Source organism: Astatotilapia calliptera, chromosome 10 (genome assembly GCF_900246225.1).
Source record: "Astatotilapia calliptera chromosome 10, fAstCal1.2, whole genome shotgun sequence".
Classification (NCBI taxonomy): Eukaryota; Metazoa; Chordata; class Actinopteri; order Cichliformes; family Cichlidae; genus Astatotilapia; species Astatotilapia calliptera.
The window spans coordinates 1,276,124-1,294,058 of record NC_039311.1 but is presented as its reverse complement, the minus strand read 5'-3'; the positions used below and the strand labels follow the sequence as shown (position 1 = coordinate 1,294,058).

The window sequence follows — 17,935 nt, the reverse complement described above, 5'->3', positions numbered from 1 at the left end:
GAAGTCTTTAGACTTTAGGACTTCACATGAAGAGTATAAGAGATTATTCATGAGAGGAGGCAGAGGACACAAGTGAAGAACAAAGGAAAAAAGAATTTCTTGGGAGTTTTTATATGCAAGTGAGGAGAAACAGAGACCCTCTTCCCTGCGGGTCAGCCGTGAGAGAAGATGAAGAACCAAATCACCAGCGCCCTCTCCGACTTCTTCTTTGAGTATGAGACTCCCCGCCAGGTGCTGGTGAGGAACAGGAGGGTAGGAGTGGTGTGCCGGCTCATCCAGCTGGGGGTTCTGGTTTACATCATCGGGTAAGACCTGCACACCTTTTTCTCTTTTTGTTTTTAGCTGTAAGGAAATGGTGAGAAAGGGTTTGCATCACTTTGTGTAGTTCATCTTGTCTGGAACTTCCCTCCCGAGTGACCCAGAGTTCACTTTGTGTGGATAGAGTGGGGGGAAAGTGAAAGGAAGATGTTGGGCTTGTGCAGGGACACATACCGTCACTGCAGTTATTGTTGACACAGCAAACAGGCACAAATGACAGTTGTAAGAATCACTATGATTGACTGTGAAAAGAAGGTGTGAACATGGCACAACAGAGCCGAGCTCCTGCCCATTTCATGTTTGGACAAAACCCCTGCAGCATACTTGTTTGTCTACTCAGCCTCTCACCACCCACCCACCCACCCTAACCTGATTAGACATGCCGGAGCTATTCGCTGGAAATTCATCCTGAAAAAGGGAGAACCTGTTTCCTTTACTTATCTCACTTCATCTCACGGTTACTTGCTTATGCAGCTGTGTGACTCTAACGTTTCCCTTCATGCACCTCCAAACAGCAGAACCTGAGGAGCTGCGTGTGATAAATATGCCCGGGCATATGCTCAAACAGATAACAATCAACTGCTGCCCAGTTCACTGCCAAACAGAGCACAGACGCATTATCATCTGCTGCTGCTGGTGACCAAAAATGGAAAAGCAGTAGACAAGTTTAACATCGTGTCTTGTTTAAAGTCGGGTTTTTATAAGTGAGGGATGTGATTTTAAACGGCTGATTCAGATCTGAATCATCAAGATCAGAAAAAGTTCATGGCACACACACACACACACACACACACACACACACACACACACACACACACACACACACACACACACACACCTGCCTCCTGCAGCCACATTAAAGCGGCGTGGTGATGTGCATGAGGGAGATGCAATTATAAAGCCGTCTCCTCTCTTCAGACTTGAAGCGGACGGGTCAGGGCAGAAGTCCGCCCGTCTCTCTCTCGGATGCTGAAGCAGGGATTCAGTGAATCGAGACTCACAGCAGAGGCAGCCTGAGCAAACAGCCTTCAACAGCTCAGGGGACAAACAGAATCGAAGGCAGGCAACAGACTACAGACATGGATGCTGAGACAGAGGCGCTCCCATAGAGGACATTCTGCTGGGTAATTAACTGGGAAGCATCTATCAAATGAAACAGGAAAAAACAGACGAACATACTCAAACTTCACATGTAATAAACACTTGAGTGGCCTTCATAAATCCCTCACAGTTCAGGTTGTTTGAGAGGCCCCTGGGGTAGACCCAGGACATGCTGGAGAGATTACATCTCTGGTGTGTTGGGAATGCTTTGGTGTCCTCCTGGATGAGTTGGAGGAGGAGGTGGGAGAGGGGTGTTTGGGCTGGTGCCCTGCGACCTGGACTCAAATAAGCAGTAGAAGGGGATAAAGAACAGCCCCAGAAAACCACACTCTCTTTTTGTAACTTTTATGCTAAAAAAAAAATCCCAATCCTCTGTTTATGTTTTTGGCTTTAACTTGAAGGTTGATTTATTTTTCTTTTCATTCTGTCTTTAAATAAAAACTAATCTCAGCAGCACAGTATGGTGGGAAACTCTCCCCAACATCAAAGAGCCTCCTCCCAGCCGCTCGCAGATACGCATCTCTCTTACGCTGCTGTTTTGGAAGATGCTTCCATTATTTCCACGCTCATCGCTTTCTTTATTCCTTTAATTTGCCCTGTTTTTTCTCCCGTTTCTCCGCATTTTTTCACCAGCTCCCTCCAACCTATATAATTCGATTTGCCATGCTGATAGACGTTGCTGCTTTTGTGCTTACGACTTCACTCTGCAGTTTGAAAGATGCTTCTTCTCGTTCGCCGCTCTGAGGAGCTTTCATTGCAGACGAATGAAGATATGCTGCACCACACGCTGTCCTGTGGGCTTCCTGCCAGGGGCTAATTGCTTTTTCACAGCCTGTATGAAATAGCTCTACACATGCGTCACAGTGTGTGTGTACACACTGTATCAGCTCAGTGCACACCAGCTGTTGCCTTTACCTCGTGGCTACAAACGCACACACAGACACTCAAGCAGAGGAAGTAAATGAGTTTAAGGTGATGCACCCCAAGTGTAAAGCTGCTTTTTGCTGAACTGGAATCCTTTCATGTGAGCAAAGTTTCAGCTTCACCGTGACAAACCCAGCACTCAGTTTCTGTGAGGACTCAATGTTTTTAACAATGACTTTACAAAGTGAAAGTGCCTGCAGCGAGATGTGGGCCGTGGATCTTGCAGCTTTTTTGTATTGTCGCAGCCAGTGGAAAGACCGGACCATCATTCACAAACTTAGAGCTAATACAACATCACAAAAATGTAACTACAGTGGGGCAAAAAAGTATTTAGTCAGCCACCGATTGTGCAAGTTCCCCCACCTAAAATGATGACAGAGGTCAGTAATTTGCACCAGAGGTACACTTCAACTGTGAGAGACAGAATGTGAAAAAACAATCCATGAATCCACATGGTAGGATTTGTAAAGAATTTATTCGTAAATCAGGGTGGAAAATAAGTATTTGGTCAATAACAAAAATACAACTCAATACTTTGTAACATAACCTTTGTTGGCAATAACAGAGGTCAAACGTTTACTATAGGTCTTTACCAGGTTTGCACACACAGTAGCTGGTATTTTGGCCCATTCCTCCATGCAGATCTTCTCGAGAGCAGTGATGTTTTGGGGCTGTCGCCGAGCAACACGGACTTTCAACTCCCGCCACAGATTTTCTATGGGGTTGAGGTCTGGAGACTGGCTAGGCCACTCCAGGACTTTCAAATGCTTCTTACGGAGCCACTCCTTTGTTGCCCGGGCGGTGTGTTTTGGATCATTGTCATGTTGGAAGACCCAGCCTGGTTTCATCTTCAAAGTTCTCACTGATGGAAGGAGGTTTTGGCTCAAAATCTCACGATACATGGCCCCATTCATTCTGTCCTTAACACGGATCAGTCGTCCTGTCCCCTTGGCAGAAAAACAGCCCCATAGCATGATGTTTCCACCCCCATGCTTCACAGTAGGTATGGTGTTCTTGGGATGCAACTCAGTATTCTTCTTCCTCCAAACACGACGAGTTGAGTTCATACCAAAAAGTTCTACTTTGGTTTCATCTGACCACATGACATTCTCCCAATCCTCTGCTGTATCATCCATGTGCTCTCTGGCAAACTTCAGACGGGCCTGGACATGCACTGGCTTCAGCAGTGGAACACGTCTGGCACTGCGGGATTTGATTCCCTGCCGTTGTAGTGTGTTACTGATGGTGACCTTTGTTACTTTGGTCCCAGCTCTCTGCAGGTCATTCACCAGGTCCCCCCGTGTGGTTCTGGGATCTTTGCTCACCGTTCTCATGATCATTTTGACCCCACGGGATGAGATCTTGCGTGGAGCCCCAGATGGAGGGAGATTATCAGTGGTGTTGTATGTCTTCCATTTTCTGATGATTGCTCCCACAGTTGATTTTTTCACACCAAGCTGCTTGCCTATTGTAGATTCACTCTTCCCAGTCTGGTGCAGGTCTACAATACTTTTCCTGGTGTCCTTCGAAAGCTCTTTGGTCTTGGCCATGGCGGAGTTTGGAGTCTGACTGTTTGAGGCTGTGGACAGGTGTCTTTTATACAGATGATGAGTTCAAACAGGTGCCATTCATACAGGTAACGAGTGGGGGACAGAAAAGCTTCTTACAGAAGACGTTACAGGTCTGTGAGAGCCAGAGGTTTTCCTTGTTTGAGGTGACCAAATACTTATTTTCCACCCTGATTTACCAATAAATTCTTTACAAATCCTACCATGTGGATCCATGGATTTTTTTTTTCACATTCTGTCTCTCACAGTTGAAGTGTACCTCTGGTGCAAATTACTGACCTCTGTCATCATTTTAAGTGGGGGAACTTGCACAATCGGTGGCTGACTAAATACTTTTTTGCCCCACTGTATGTGTTAATGTGCTGATGCTGTGAAAGACGTTTTTAACCCCGTCGAGCACGAACCATGAAAAATTCTAACTTTTTAAAAACTGTAGTGTTTTTCAAACCTTCTGACAAATTTAAAACAAAAGAAATAAAATAGCAGTTTGCATATACGGCAGCCATACGGGTACCGAAGGGGAAATGTGTCTTTGGTGGGAAGACTCGGAGATCTTAAAGGAGTCCCTGCTGACAACAGGTCTGGGGACCGGACTCATCTATAGTACTATACAGCTGGGATGCAGTCCATCTCACTCCAGCTGTGAAGGACATGATAATGTCATATTCCCTATTTGAGAGTCAGGTTTAACAAACAGATGAAATAACTTTTAACTAGTTGTTACTGACGTGTTTGCAGATCCACACAAAAGCTGACCTTTGAATGTGACACAGACTCTGGAGAAATCCTGTCACCACTGATCAGGACCCTGATAATGGTAAATGGTCTGTATTTGTAAAGCGCTTTACTGGTCCCTGAGGACCCCAAAGCGCTTTACACACCCAGACATTCACACACTGGTGATGGCAGCTACATTGTAGCCACAGCCACCCTGGGGCGCACTGACAGAGGCGAGGCTGCTGGACACTGGCAACGGTGTCTTGCCCAAGGACACAACGACCGAGACTGTCCGAGCCGGGGCTCGAACCAGCAACCTTCCAATTACAAGGCGAACTCCCAACTCTTGAGCCCCGATCGCCCCTATTAATGCTCAGCACGAACACTTTTACCTTTGCTTTCTTTCAGCAGCTGCTGTGATAGTTTGGAGCTGAGATGCAGTACGTCTGCTGTGTCTTTGCGGTGCTGAATGGACAAGAACACGAGCCAGTGCGTTGCATGACTACAGGCACGTTTGTCCTGGTAGTTGTGCTGATGGCTGTGTGCAGTGCCGGTGTCGTCCTTGTGCAAGCCCTTGCTTTGGGGTGAAGTGGGATTTTGAACAGAATGCTCTCTGTTTCGTGCACAGGTGGGTTTTCATCTATGAGAAAGGTTACCAGTCCACAGACACGGCCGTCAGCTCCGTCTTCACCAAAATGAAAGGAGTGGGCTACACCAACAACAGCGGGGGAGAGAGGGTCTGGGACGTGGCTGATTATGTCTTCCCTTCACAGGTCAGTGACCTTTCGTGCCCCCAGTAACATTTGATATGTCGTCGTCTCGTGACTCCTAAGTGGTCGGTAATTTGTTTGGCACCTGATGTAAGTCGGTCACCAGAGGCAGATTTGATGAAATCAACTGTCAGAGTGAGGAAACATCAGCTGAGCAGGACAACGTGTCACTGCTGTTTGCTAGAAAACTCAAGGCTGACAAAGAAGCAGAGGTTTGTAACGTTCACCTCTGTCGACGCGACTCTGCAGCTTTATTGCATGTGAGAGCAAAGCAGGGACACTGATCAAATAGATAACTTTGTTTGCCTCCAGTGTTGCTGTGTCCTGTTAACTGTGGGAAAGAAAAAAGAAGACACAATGTAGGCTGCCATGTTTGCTCTGAGGTGTGGGTGTGGGCTTTAATTCAGAGCAAGGCAAACAGGTGGTTTCAGTGTTACACAATGAAAAGATCACTTTTCTCCATCACGCACTTTGATCAAATGCACTTTATTGTCAGGTGGTCATTGTTTTAGTAATCGTCACGTGACCTCACTGTTATGTCGACGTTCGGTTCAAAGAGAGGCCTGAAAAAGGAAGAAAGAAAACATTGGCAGGAACAACATATGAATAAAACAATGCAATCGTTTAAGGCAAAGCACAAGAGGAAGGGTGTCGGCGATAACTGAAGCCCAGCATCAGGGCTGCACTAAAAACAGCTGATTGGATAACAAGATACAGGTGAAGCAAAAAGGACGGAGCCAGCAATCACGAAGGAGAAAAACCACACGAGCACACAAGACAAGTAGGTAACCTTGCAGGAAATACCAACAAGGAGTGACACTGAAAGGCTCCACAGACAAACCGAGAGACACGGGAAACACAGGAAGCCACCAGAGATGCAAAAGAGAAGAAAAACAACCTGGAATGTGTCAGTGTCACAATGAACTTATACAGAACATTTTAATTTAACTGTGATTTTGAGCAAAAGTAAAGAGAGTTTTACCCCCTCCTACTGCCTAATGATATGGCATTTGACCTGCCAAAAGTTCAACTCGCAGTATAATAAAGATGCTTACAGTTCTCTATTGGCTTAGATCACAAACTGGAAACACAGAGGAACCAGGACATTCGCTACACAACACACAAATTGCGTGACAGCTCTCACATACGTGTGTGCTCAGGGTGACTGCAGACGCTCGGGGGGTCGAACCTTTGCTGCTCGAGTCTGCGTGTCAAAGCATCCGTGGGTACGATGCTGAAACCCACGTCACCTCCAGGAGGGTCGGTGCTGGTCCGAAGGTGAATGAGGCGCACTGTAAAAAGTGTTAGAGTAGAAAGGTGTTATATACGAACCGGTCCAATCATATCGTTTATCACTGTACTGTAAATATGATCACGGCCTTGTAAATAGTCTCACAGTTGAGATTGTGCAATGATCCTGACCGTCGAACGCCGTGTTGACCCATCCATCCACCCCAACCTTCTTCCTGTGAGGGGATTTCTGTTGCTCTGCAACTATTTCAGCTCTTCTGCTTCAGTTCCTGTGAAATACAACGAGCCATGGCTCGCAGAAGTTTGCTTTAAGGTCTGTGCTCACTGCTTTTAAACACATTGCTTCTTCTCTTTTAAAACTTCAGGGAGACTCATCATTTGTAGTGATGACAAACTATATCATGACTGAGGGTCAGTCAATGGGAACCTGTCCAGAGGTAGGTGAAAAAGCACTGGTTCTCTCTCTCATTCCTCCCTCTTCCTGCTTCCTTCCTTTCCTCCTGCGCTTCCATATTTAGTAAAACGAGCGGAAATTGTATCTCATTCCAAGACTATTTCTGTAATTGGGTAATTGTCCGAAAGTTGTATAGCAGAAAAGGGCTCTTTTAAAGCCTAATGGCCCAAAGAGCAGTGTGTGTGGGATCCATACATGTAAGACTATAAAAACAAGACGTTTCTTTCACACTCCCAGGGTGTTTTCCTGTCTTCTTCTTCATGTCCTTCTTTTGTACTTGTGTACACAGACTGACCCCAGTGTCTTCTTTATAACAGCTCCCGGGCAAACACAACTGCAATACAGACGCCGACTGTGAAGGAGGGAGTTTCAAACGTACGGGAAACGGTAAATCCTGACAGGCTGAGAGTGTGACCTCAGCGGTCCTCACTGAGTCTGTTGCCAACTCACACCAGTCCAGATTTTGTGCTTCTTGTTATGTAATTTTGCTTCGCCGGAGCTGAGAAGCCTTCTGAAACTCACTGAAGCCATTTATTGAGCGCGGTCGGGGATGGTGTCAGGTGATGGAGCAGCAGTGTATTTGCAAAGTGGGCCGTAGCTGTGACAGGACAGGCTCACGCAACAGCATCTATATAAATACAGCAGATATGAGTCACGGCTGCTGAGGTAAACATTTACACAGAATTCATGAATTGCATTCGTCCGGCGCTGAGAAGAAGAAACAGATTCATCTCAACAAACCAGGCCTTAGCAACCAAACATTTGGTGTGTGTTTGTAGTACGGCTTGTTGTCCGCTAAAGTAAGCAGCTGAAACTCTGCCTTAAGCAAACAGACATACATGCATGTATATATAAGCACGCTCAACTGTATGCATGCCAGCTAATATAAACTGCAAGCACACAAAGACACAGCCACATGAGCTCTAATGTGTCCAAATGTGTGGCTGGTTCTAAGAACAGTTATATAAACTTATTGTCCTTCATCCGTCCCAGAGTTCAGTTCAGAGCCTTTCCACGTCGCCCTCAATCAGACCGAAGCTTTAGATCTGTCTGGCTCACACCAGTCACATGCAGGCGCTCAGCCTCCACGCTTAAAAACAAGTAAACGCGGGACTGTCCTGCAGCCAAACACAAAGGTCAGAGGGCCGAAGCCGAGTGGGCGCCTGCTGGAGACTGTCTGCAAGCTCATCACACGCACGATGAGAGACCGATAGCAGCGAAGCTGTACGCGCACAGGGAGGCGATAACATTGGGATTAAGGCTAAAAGAAAGAGCTGGTTCAGCGTTTGCTTTGCTTTTATACGCTGCTGTTGATGCTAATTCAAGATAAAAGTGGAGGCAAGAAAGTGTTTGAAACTGCTGCCAACGCCCACGCTGCTGCCTGTTTCACTGCTGAGTAATCGACTCTAACTCTTTGTTTCTGTATCAAGGAGAAATGACCGGAGTCTGCGTGAACAGGACTAAGACCTGTGAAGTGCTGGCCTGGTGTCCAGTGGAGGACGACCGCGACGTACCAGAGTACGCAGACAAACTGAATTATTCACGATTGTGCAATTACACAATCATCTGTGGAAGCAAACATGCTCATTTGAAATCTGATCTTGTTTCCGTTTCAGTCCTCCGCTGTTGTTGTCTGCAGAGAACTACACTCTGTTCATCAAAAACTCCGTCACGTTCCCCGCATTCGGCGTCTCGAGGTGACGGAGACACATTTACCTCAGAAGATGTGATGAGTGTGATGAGTGTGTCCTGCTCTGGCATGACTATTGTAACTCTATAAAACAGTTGTGGCCAGAAATCTTCAGTCAGTGGCACAAATTTGTTTTTTATACTCTTCAGTTTTTACTGAGATATTTGTTCACGTTTCTATGATGTCATAAAAACAGTCACAATGATTTTATACATTTCAGTTTCTTCTGTAACCTTTGGCCAAATGAAACACAGCTTTGAAGCAAACAGAGCTACACAGTAAACTCTGTTCTTCTTTTAACTCTTATATCTTCAGCTTCTAAATCAAACCACAAGTCTAATCACTCATTTTGGTAAAAGTACAGAAAGTGTCAAATATTTCACTGTTTTTTCGTTTTCAGGAGCAACCTAGTGGAGGACGTCGACTCCAACTACATCAGCAGTTGCCTGTATCATCCACTCAGCGCTCCCCTGTGCCCTATATTCAAACTGGGAGATATTATTAAACTTTCTGGCTTAAACTTTCAAACAGTAGCTAAAGTAGTGAGTTTGAATTTCTGCTTCTTTCTGAAATTCCTGTCATGTTTCCGTGTTTTGCTTCTCTTCTTCTCCTGCTGTGATGAAGACGGCGTTTGTGTCCTGACAGGGAGGAGCCATCGGGATCGTGGTCGACTGGACGTGTAACTTTGACGTGCATGTAAAGCACTGTAAACCAGAGTACACCTTTCATGGACTCTATGGAAGCAAAGAAGGCTCTTCAGTGGGCTACAATTTCAGGTGTGTGAAAAACACAGCTCAGCGAGAGATTTGTTCCTTTTTCTGTTAGTTTGTGTCCAGAAAACCTCTGAAGCGCATATATTATAATTTTAGCTTGCAGCACTTTTAAGGTCTCATGTTAATAATATTATTAATATTATATATTAATTAATAAGCTTTACACTTCCATTTGCTGAGCTCTCGCTAACTTCATGATCACGTGGACTCGCTCTTCTCATCTAACCTTTGAAACTGTTGACAACATCGCACATATTGGCTCAGTGTTTGAAACTACTGCAGTTCATTTCTGCTTCCTCGCGCACCACAGACACATGCATGCTCCTGCTCTGTTATTCATTGTTCACCTGCTGGCTGATGGAGAAATGTTGTTCTGTCACTGTTATTGTTCATTTTCCATGGAATCGGCTTCACTCGCTATTTGCTCCTAATGCTGCTTCAGCTCCGCTGAATCTGCCAAGTCGACTGGCTGAAGTTTCTGATGTTTGCTCAGTGAAACAGTGTTGACTTGTCTCAACTGCCTTTTCTTGTTGTTTCTTCACAGCTCGCTCAGTAAATACACGGATGATGACGTGTTTGTCAAATGCTTTTGAAACGTATTTCATATGCCTGCTAACATATTGTGGTTGTGTCTGTCTGCAGGTTTGCGAGGCATTATATGGAGGACAAAATTCAGAAAAGAACACTTCTGAAAGTGTTTGGCATCAGGTTTGACATCATCGTCCAGTCACTTGTGAGTAACACGTTTATCTTAAGTATGCTTTTGTCACTGGAAGAATAAACCAAAGGAGTTGATATGACTCTGCTCTTCACAGGCGCGGAAATTTGATATCATCCCTACCCTCACAGCCATCGGCTCTGGAGTGGGAATTTTTGGAGTGGTATGTTGAAAGCTGAAATATTTACTTACATATTCCACACGTCTGTGCAAAAGTCGGCCCTCGTGTTTGATACTCTTAGGAACCAGGCTCCGTTCTAAGTTTTAAAGTGGTTCTCCAGGTTTTCTGAAGGCCTCTGTGGACACTGACATATGAATGACTGAGGCACCTAACTCCAGGGACTGTGTCCAAACATACCGCGGTTAAATGTGGTGCAGGTTATGTCGTGGTGTTGGAGGTCGTGTCAAAACTGATGGAAAAAAACAAAAATCTGATTTTGATCCGCGGTGCAGCAAGAGTGGAAAGCTTCTGATTGGTGACAGCTTCAGCGTGACAATGATCCCATGATCCCAAACACAATGCAGCAAAGGCATACCTGGATACACAAACACACAATCAGTCAGTTCTCAACATTACTGAAGCAGTGAACAGGACAAATAACAGCCAACATCCAAAGAAGAGCTTCAAAAAGTCTGGAGAACTGTTCCTGAAGAGAAATGACAACAAACGAGTTCAGGCTGTGTTGAAGAATAAAGACTTGTTTCAGTTAAACAAACTGTACGTTCGACCACATGTCCAATGTTCCTGGTGTTGCAGACAAAGCAGGCCTTTATATCTGCGTACTATTTTGTCTTCCTTGAACTCAGCTGCCACCAGTTTTCCCCTCAGGTGCCAGTGCACACCTGGTTCAGCAATCGGCCACCCAACACTGTAAAAGCCTAACAGTGGCTCCGTTAGTTTGGCTTGGCTGAGATCAGAGGTCGTTTGCACCTACTAGTGAGTAGCTAGTGTGTGAGGCTCCATAATGTGGTAGTTTACACATTTGTGTGGCAGGTGAGAGGTTGCTGGTTTCATTCTAGCCAGCGACACACAAACACGCAGCGCTACCTGCTGTGCTGATGAGGAGCTAAAAGTAGCTCCAGTGAGTGTCCAGAGTCTGCAGAGGTGTTCTCTTTGTAGGTAATGACAAAGATTTAAAATATTCGGTGGTTCGAGACTTTTGCACAGTGTTGTAATCCAACAGGAGATGACGCAGTTGTTTCTTTCTCCTCTTTTTAGGCGACTGTAGTGTGTGACTTGGTGCTGCTCTATTTGCTACCGAAAAGAGAATTTTACAAGAACATGAAATTCAAATACACGGACACACAAGTACAGGTAAGACCTTCAAAAATGAGTCTGTGCTCTCTTTGAACAGCAGAGGGCAGCAGAGAGGTGTTCAACCAATCAGAGAAAGTCATTGGAGCTTATTTTCCTTCACCACGTCCAGCCATACATTTCACACGGAAGCCGTAACCTTCACTTACCATCAGATTATTGCTGTGTTCATTCCCATAACGTGTGAGAGAGTCTGTGATTAGTACAGAGCAGCCAGTTTATCTGATGGAAGATGAAATCTGTGTCCGTCCCACGCAGACTGTTTTCCTCTTTCACTTCTGTTTTACAGCAGGACAGCGAGTCGGTTGGTGTAGACACGAACGTCTATTACACCCTCGAAGCAAATGCAAAACAGGCTCAAGGCAAAGACCGGTCCAAAGTGAGTAGGAGGCAGTCTGTGCAGTAGAGCAGGTTCTTTTATTTTAAGCCTAATCGCGCGGCAGATTTAAGACAGCTAAAAGTATCTACTCCCAGAAGCTGGAAGAACGGCTCCCAGCCAACGACCCTGCGTCAGTGTGGGGGGGCCTGCAGGAAATCACCAGCTACAGACGCCCCCCACCCACTATTGAAGCACACAAAGACCTGGCCAACGAGTTAAACACTTTCTACTGCAGGTTTGAGACGGACAGACTCCCATGCCTCACCCTCCCCTCCCCAGGGACATTGCTTCAGACATTGACCCCCAACACACCTTCCACCTCTCCCTCCTTTACCCTCCCCCTCCCCAACAAAGACTCAACGACCTCCACCACACCTCTCACCCCCCTTTCCTCCTCACTGAAACTCAGAATACACACTGAGGATGTGAGCCGACTATTCCAGAAACAGAAGCCCAGGAAAGCCCCCGGACCAGACGGCGTCTCACCCTCCTGCCTCAAAACCTGTGCTGAACAGCTGGCTCCCATCTTTACTCGCATCTTCAACAGATCCCTGGAGCTGTGTGAAGTTCCCTCCTGCTTCAAACGCTCCACCATCATCCCTGTTCCCAAGAAACCCACCATCACAGGACTGAATGACTACAGACCTGTCGCCTTGACGTCTGTGGTCATGAAATCCTTCGAACGACTGGTGTTAGCCCATCTGAAAGACATTACAGGCCACCAGCTGGACCCTCAACCGCCCGGGAACTTATGCCAGGGTCCCGTTTGTGGACTTTAGTTCGGCTTTTAACACCATTGTGCCTGAACTTCTCTCCTCCAAACTCTCCCAGCTCAGCGTGTCACCAGCTACCTGTCAGTGGATCACCAGCTTCCTGACAGACAGAAAGCAACAAGTGAGGCTGGGGGAGATCACCTCTGAAACCCGGTCCCTCAAGGATGTGTCCTCTCACCACTACTGTTCTCCCTCTACACTAACGACTGCACCTCCAAGAACTCGGCTGTCAAACTCCTAAAGTTTGCAGATGACCCCACCGTCATCGGCCTCATTCAGGATGGTGATGAGTCTGCATACCGGCAGGAAGTTGAGCAGCTGGTACTCTGGTGCAGTCAGCACAATCTGGAGCTGAACACTCTTAAGACTGTAGAGATGACAGTGGACTTCAGGAGACATCTCTCAACTCTGCTCCCCCTCACCATATCAGACAGCCCTGTGTCGACTGTGAAGATCTTAAAGTTCCTGGGTACAACCATCTCCCAGGACCTGAAGTGGGAGACCAACATCAACTCCATCCTCAAAAAGACCCAGCAGAGGATGTACTTCCTGAGACAACTGTGGAAGTACAGTCTCCCACAGGAGCTGCTGATCCAGTTCTACACTGGTCATTGAGTCTGTCCTGTGCTCCTCCATCACAGTCTGGTATGGAGCAGCCACTAAACAGGACAGGAGCAGACTGCAGCGGACTGTACGGGCAGCAGAAAGGATCATCGGCGCCCCCCTGCCCTCCATCCAGGATCTGTACCTCTCAAGAACCAGGAAACGGGCAGGGAACATCATCACAGACCCCTCACACCCTGCACACAGACTTTTTGATCTGCTGCCCTCTGGCAGACGGTACAGAAGCCTGCAGACCAGGACCACCCGACACAGGAACAGTTTCTTTCCCCTCGCCATCTCCCTCCTAAACAGTTGACCTGTCACACTGCTCCCACTGCCAGACTGCAGCTGCACCTTATGTACATTGTGTAGTATTCATTCCACCTCATTGATTTCTGTATTTCATGTATACAAGTTTAGATTCGTTATTTATAGTTGGTTTACACAGCTTGTGTATGTATGTGTAATGTGTATATAGACACGTGTGTGTGTGTGTGTGTGTGTGTGTGTGTGTGTGTGTGTGTGTGTGTGTGTGTGTGTGTGTGTGTGTGTGTGTGTTTGTTTTACATTACTGTGCTTGAGAGCCGCCATCTACCGGAACCAAATTCCCTGTATGTGTCTGCACATATACTTGGCCAATAAACACGATTCTGATTCTGATGAGCAGCAGCGTGGTTTGCACATGATCTGAATGTCTCCTGTCCCACAGGATCCTGATTCAGAGGCAGGCAGCACAGAGACTGATGTGTCTAAAGTAAGGCGTCGTCGTATCCTTCCAAAACAATCACTCCCACGAGTCTCACTTGTTTTAATGACTGATGTTTTATTCATTTGCTGTTTCTCGTGCAGAAGTGACCCGGGAGCAAACGAGCCAAAAGGCCACGCCTCTTTTGGAGGTGTGACGCACTGGAAGCCTGGATCCTTCAGACACTACCTGGACTAACAGAAAGGAGCACAGCGAGATGGAGTCACGTTATTCCCATCAGCAGCTTAGTCATCCTGAGGATCTGTGACGCTTGTATGTGGAGTCAGAGGCAGCCAAGCTCGGCGGTGTGTGTACTTTCTTGGGTGTTACTGTTTGCTTGTCTTCATGCTTTGGGTGTTGCCTCTGTCTGTAATTCTGTTACCTCAGTCGCCGTCGTTGTAAAAGAAACATGTAGGTGCGCTGCTGTCAGTGATCGTCCCTCGTGTGCACCTTGTGATCGGCTGTTGACTTAATAAAAACATGTACAGTAACATCAGCGCAGTTTCTTTTTGCTTTGGTCGAACAGAACCTGAGAAAAATGTTGAAATGATTCAGATTTCTTTATTTCTTCGAGTATGTGTACAAAAAGCATGCAAAAAATAGCGCATTTATATATATCGGTACATATTTACATTGTAACTACGTTCCATATGGATGTGCCATGCTTCCGTTTTAGTGGGTACAGTCAGAGAAAAGCACGAGACGACACGAGACGGCGGATGCCTTTGAGACAGGCACACGCGCATGCGCACAGACCAGGAGAGTCACATAGTCCCGGATTTCATATTATGTACAGACTCCACCATAGTCTCCGTCCTTTGGATCTAAATATGACCTGAAATCACAATAAAACGAGTCATGCCACACCCACTGACTTTTCTTCTGTGTCACTGCAGCAACAGCAGCAGGTCTGATCAATCCACGGGAGGGTCGCCTGGTTTAAACCGATATACTCTAATTATGCAGGGTTTCAAAGGTCACGCACAGGTGATCTTTGATTCATGGCCATTTAAATCATTCAAGGGTTTTGAATGATGAAAAACATCTAAAAGGAAGGAAACCTCTGGTGGAGAAATAGACCCGTATGAACAAACTGACATATTTTGGGATTAATCTATGCTGGAGTTCAGGGTTTCCACCGTGAAATGGCCACAGAGGAAAATCCCACGGTTTAAATATTGTTGTTGTGATATTTAGTGATCAGTGAGAATGTCCTGAGCGCACACCTGCCCCCTCCGTACAGTTTCACAGTATTTCACTATTTTGCATGTTGTCAGCAGTGAGATTAGACAACAAGCACATACGGTGTTTCACAGGTGGACACACACAAACTGTACAGTGTTTAATGGCCGAAGTAGTGTTAAACGTACTCACAATAATGACGTTATACATACTTAAGTGGAAAAGTGCAAGAATTTGAACATAAACAAAAACACAGGTTAAAGGTCGAGAGCTGTAAAGACAACAATAAAGTACCTTTGACCCACAAACGTCCAGCACAACAACACCCAGAATAAAAACGCGAGAATCAGAAGGACGAGCGTTTAAACAGGTGACGTCAAACAGAAGACGTCATGTGACATTTTTGGTTGCCTTCATTAAAGGTGTGCAGCATTTAGAGCTGAACATCAAAACGTCAGGATGATGATAAAGTTTATGACTGACGTCACAGCAGTTATGACGTCATGTCCCCCGGCTAAACAACACGGCCTGAAATCCCGTTTGCACGCCTCGAGCCTAAGCTAGCATCCTTCCCTGGAGGAAACGAGCTGCATCAACCAGCCAGAGGACAACGCTGCTCCGAGCGCTCCCCCAGCTCTCCCCCCACAGGGGTAACACACCAGGACACGTTGTTAAACCAAGCGCCTTTAAATGGACACGCCTCTCTTTCTTTTATCCACCACGCCCACATTTGTAGAGGGTTCACATGTGCACAGCTGATTCACTGGCCATCGTCAGCATCTACTGTTGGCACTTTGACAGGTTATCAAATGGAAAATCACGAGAACACAACTCCGTGTTCACGGACAGCCATGCTTTATATTTTGCTTCCTCCTCACTGTGTAAGCAGATGTCAACGTTTACAGGAAACAGTGATGTTGCGGTGGCCAGCGCGTGCATTATCTGTGTTCCCATTTATTATAATGAGAAGTTTGCGGCTGCACTGACACGTTGTGCCAACACAAACACACGGTCCTTTTCTAAAAGCTCACCAAAACTTCAAATTAACAAGAGCAACAACAAAATGAAAACATGAAGTCAAAAACACGACACCATCAGCTGCGGATGGACAAACACCAGCCCTGCTCCAGCACCTCCTCCGTCTGCTGCTCTTTGTCCAGAGTCCGCCTGAAGCTCTTCTGGATGAATTTTCTGCTCCTTCATGGCTTTATGTGGGAGCAGCCTGACGCCGCAGTGACAGCTCTGCATGGTCCACTAGACAGAGCTGAAGGGGAAACGATCACTAATGTATCTGATCCTTGATGATTGTCTCTGAAGCACAGTTTCCTTATTTTCCTCTTCTGTGAATGCGCTTCAACACAGGTGACAGACTGTTTAAAAAGAGAGCAGGTCAGTGTTTCCTGAGAGTAAAGGTGCATGCATCATTTCACATTAAAATGATTTGGGTACAGACGCTTCTCCTTAATATAATAACGAACAACGTGATTCGATTTCTTCTACAAAGCACTCAGTGATTCATTTGTATGCAGATTATTTATGCTTTAAAATCAGCTCTGCATCCAAGAACTTTACAATATATTAATATTATAAATAACGTATAAATTGGAACAGTGCTTACATACAGAGTAACATCAGTTTTCCACTACATTCGTTCTCACCATCCAAAAACTTTTCCCATCCGATCGCAAACACATCCAACAGCAGAGCATCAAAGAAACAAGAACCACCAGACTGACACAGACGACGCATTAGGAGAAGCAGCGTGAAGGACAGACTAACACACAGCTCGCAGTCACCCTGCGATCACTGCCAGGCAGTCGATCGAGGTGTCTGAAGGCAGCGCAGGAAGCACCTGCTTCAGAATAAAGGTTGGCACAGATATGCTTAAAGGGTCTTCACAATAACACAGCAGATACCACAAGACACGTATGTACAACATTACAGTGACTGATGAAATGAAAGCCTCGTAGTTCACTTAGGAGACAGTGCAGTGTCCTTTACATGCTGAGGTCTGTTTCCTCCTGTCAGGTGGCTGCAGACGGGCTGAAGATGCGGTCTAAATATTCGCCATGCACAATGGGAAAAACTCGTCTGTCTTTGCCTGTAATACAGTTTCAGGCCAGCAAAATAAACCGGTGATGATCCACAGACGTGCTCGTGTTCCTCACATCGGCTGAGGATAAAACAGCTCCACAGCGCAGAAGCAAGCGTGTACGTCACATGACAAACTTCTCCCCAAAAAACAAAACAAAAAACCTCGAGTTTTTGTGTTTCAGGTGCAGAATGATACGTTTGCACTGTGTGACCACTTTGAGGTGTGAATGAAGGCGTAAGTGGATATAAAGAGGACGCTGCGCACGCAGGAGGGTCGCTGGGACTCAAGAGGAGGGCTCATCTTCATGCAGGTCCTCCAGCTCTCCTTCTCTGGGTCCATCGCCCGTGCTGGCCTTTCTAAAAAGAGACAAGAAAAACCACAAACACGGGTCACAGCTCTTATGATCATTCGAGGTTGGACAGCAGCAGAGAGGGAATTATCTAAATGCTGACACTACCAAGCCTGCTAATTAGAGAAGGTCTGGATGTTGTTGATGCATGATGAATATCAAAAACACACAGAAGGCTTTATGGACGTAGGATGGCTTTTAAATGACAGC

General features: G+C 46.1%; 2 protein-coding genes and 1 long non-coding RNA gene across 8 annotated transcripts in view; 1 reads left to right on the top strand and 2 right to left on the bottom strand.

Moving 5' to 3' along the window:
• Nucleotides 1-14,595, top strand: p2rx1 (purinergic receptor P2X, ligand-gated ion channel, 1). Of its 4 annotated transcripts, none has more exons than XM_026182296.1 (14): nucleotides 2-305; nucleotides 5,257-5,401; nucleotides 7,015-7,086; nucleotides 7,421-7,490; nucleotides 8,534-8,621; nucleotides 8,720-8,800; nucleotides 9,194-9,335; nucleotides 9,439-9,569; nucleotides 10,209-10,299; nucleotides 10,382-10,447; nucleotides 11,504-11,599; nucleotides 11,892-11,978; nucleotides 14,064-14,108; nucleotides 14,204-14,595. In XM_026182296.1, exons 1-14 carry the CDS (start codon nucleotides 169-171, stop codon nucleotides 14,207-14,209), a joined length of 1,257 nt encoding a protein of 418 aa, XP_026038081.1. In that variant the 5' UTR covers nucleotides 2-168; the 3' UTR covers nucleotides 14,210-14,595. The 4 variants fall into 4 exon arrangements, with proteins under 4 accessions (XP_026038083.1, XP_026038081.1, XP_026038082.1 ...); XM_026182297.1 differs by having other exon boundaries at nucleotides 3-305; nucleotides 7,421-7,478; nucleotides 11,889-11,978; XM_026182295.1 differs by having other exon boundaries at nucleotides 3-305; nucleotides 11,889-11,978.
• Nucleotides 5,869-7,080, bottom strand: LOC113030659 (uncharacterized). Its single transcript, XR_003273623.1, has 3 exons — nucleotides 6,795-7,080; nucleotides 6,547-6,690; nucleotides 5,869-5,961 (listed from the first exon to the last, which is right to left on the bottom strand). It is a non-coding gene; the product is annotated as an uncharacterized LOC113030659 (long non-coding RNA).
• An 833-nt stretch (nucleotides 14,596-15,428) lies between the features above and the next one.
• Nucleotides 15,429-17,935, bottom strand: part of camkk1a (calcium/calmodulin-dependent protein kinase kinase 1, alpha a) — a 51,094-nt gene continuing 48,587 nt past the window's right edge. For all 3 annotated transcript variants that reach the window (XM_026182292.1, XM_026182294.1, XM_026182293.1), the window contains one exon: nucleotides 15,429-17,732. In XM_026182292.1, coding sequence (XP_026038077.1) covers nucleotides 17,660-17,732 — 73 coding nt within the window. In that variant the 3' untranslated portion in view covers nucleotides 15,429-17,659. The remainder of the gene's footprint in view (nucleotides 17,733-17,935) is intronic.

Excerpts from the sequence above, each read along its gene's own strand:
- p2rx1 (XM_026182295.1), top strand. The coding sequence starts at position 169 with ATGAAGAACCAAATCACCAGCGCCCTCTCCGACTTCTTCTTTGAGTAT. Across the intron at positions 7,087-7,420 it reads CAATGGGAACCTGTCCAGAG|CTCCCGGGCAAACACAACTG; the intron begins GTAGGTGAAAAA and ends TCTTTATAACAG. Across the intron at positions 11,600-11,888 it reads ACACGGACACACAAGTACAG|CAGGACAGCGAGTCGGTTGG; the intron begins GTAAGACCTTCA and ends TCTGTTTTACAG.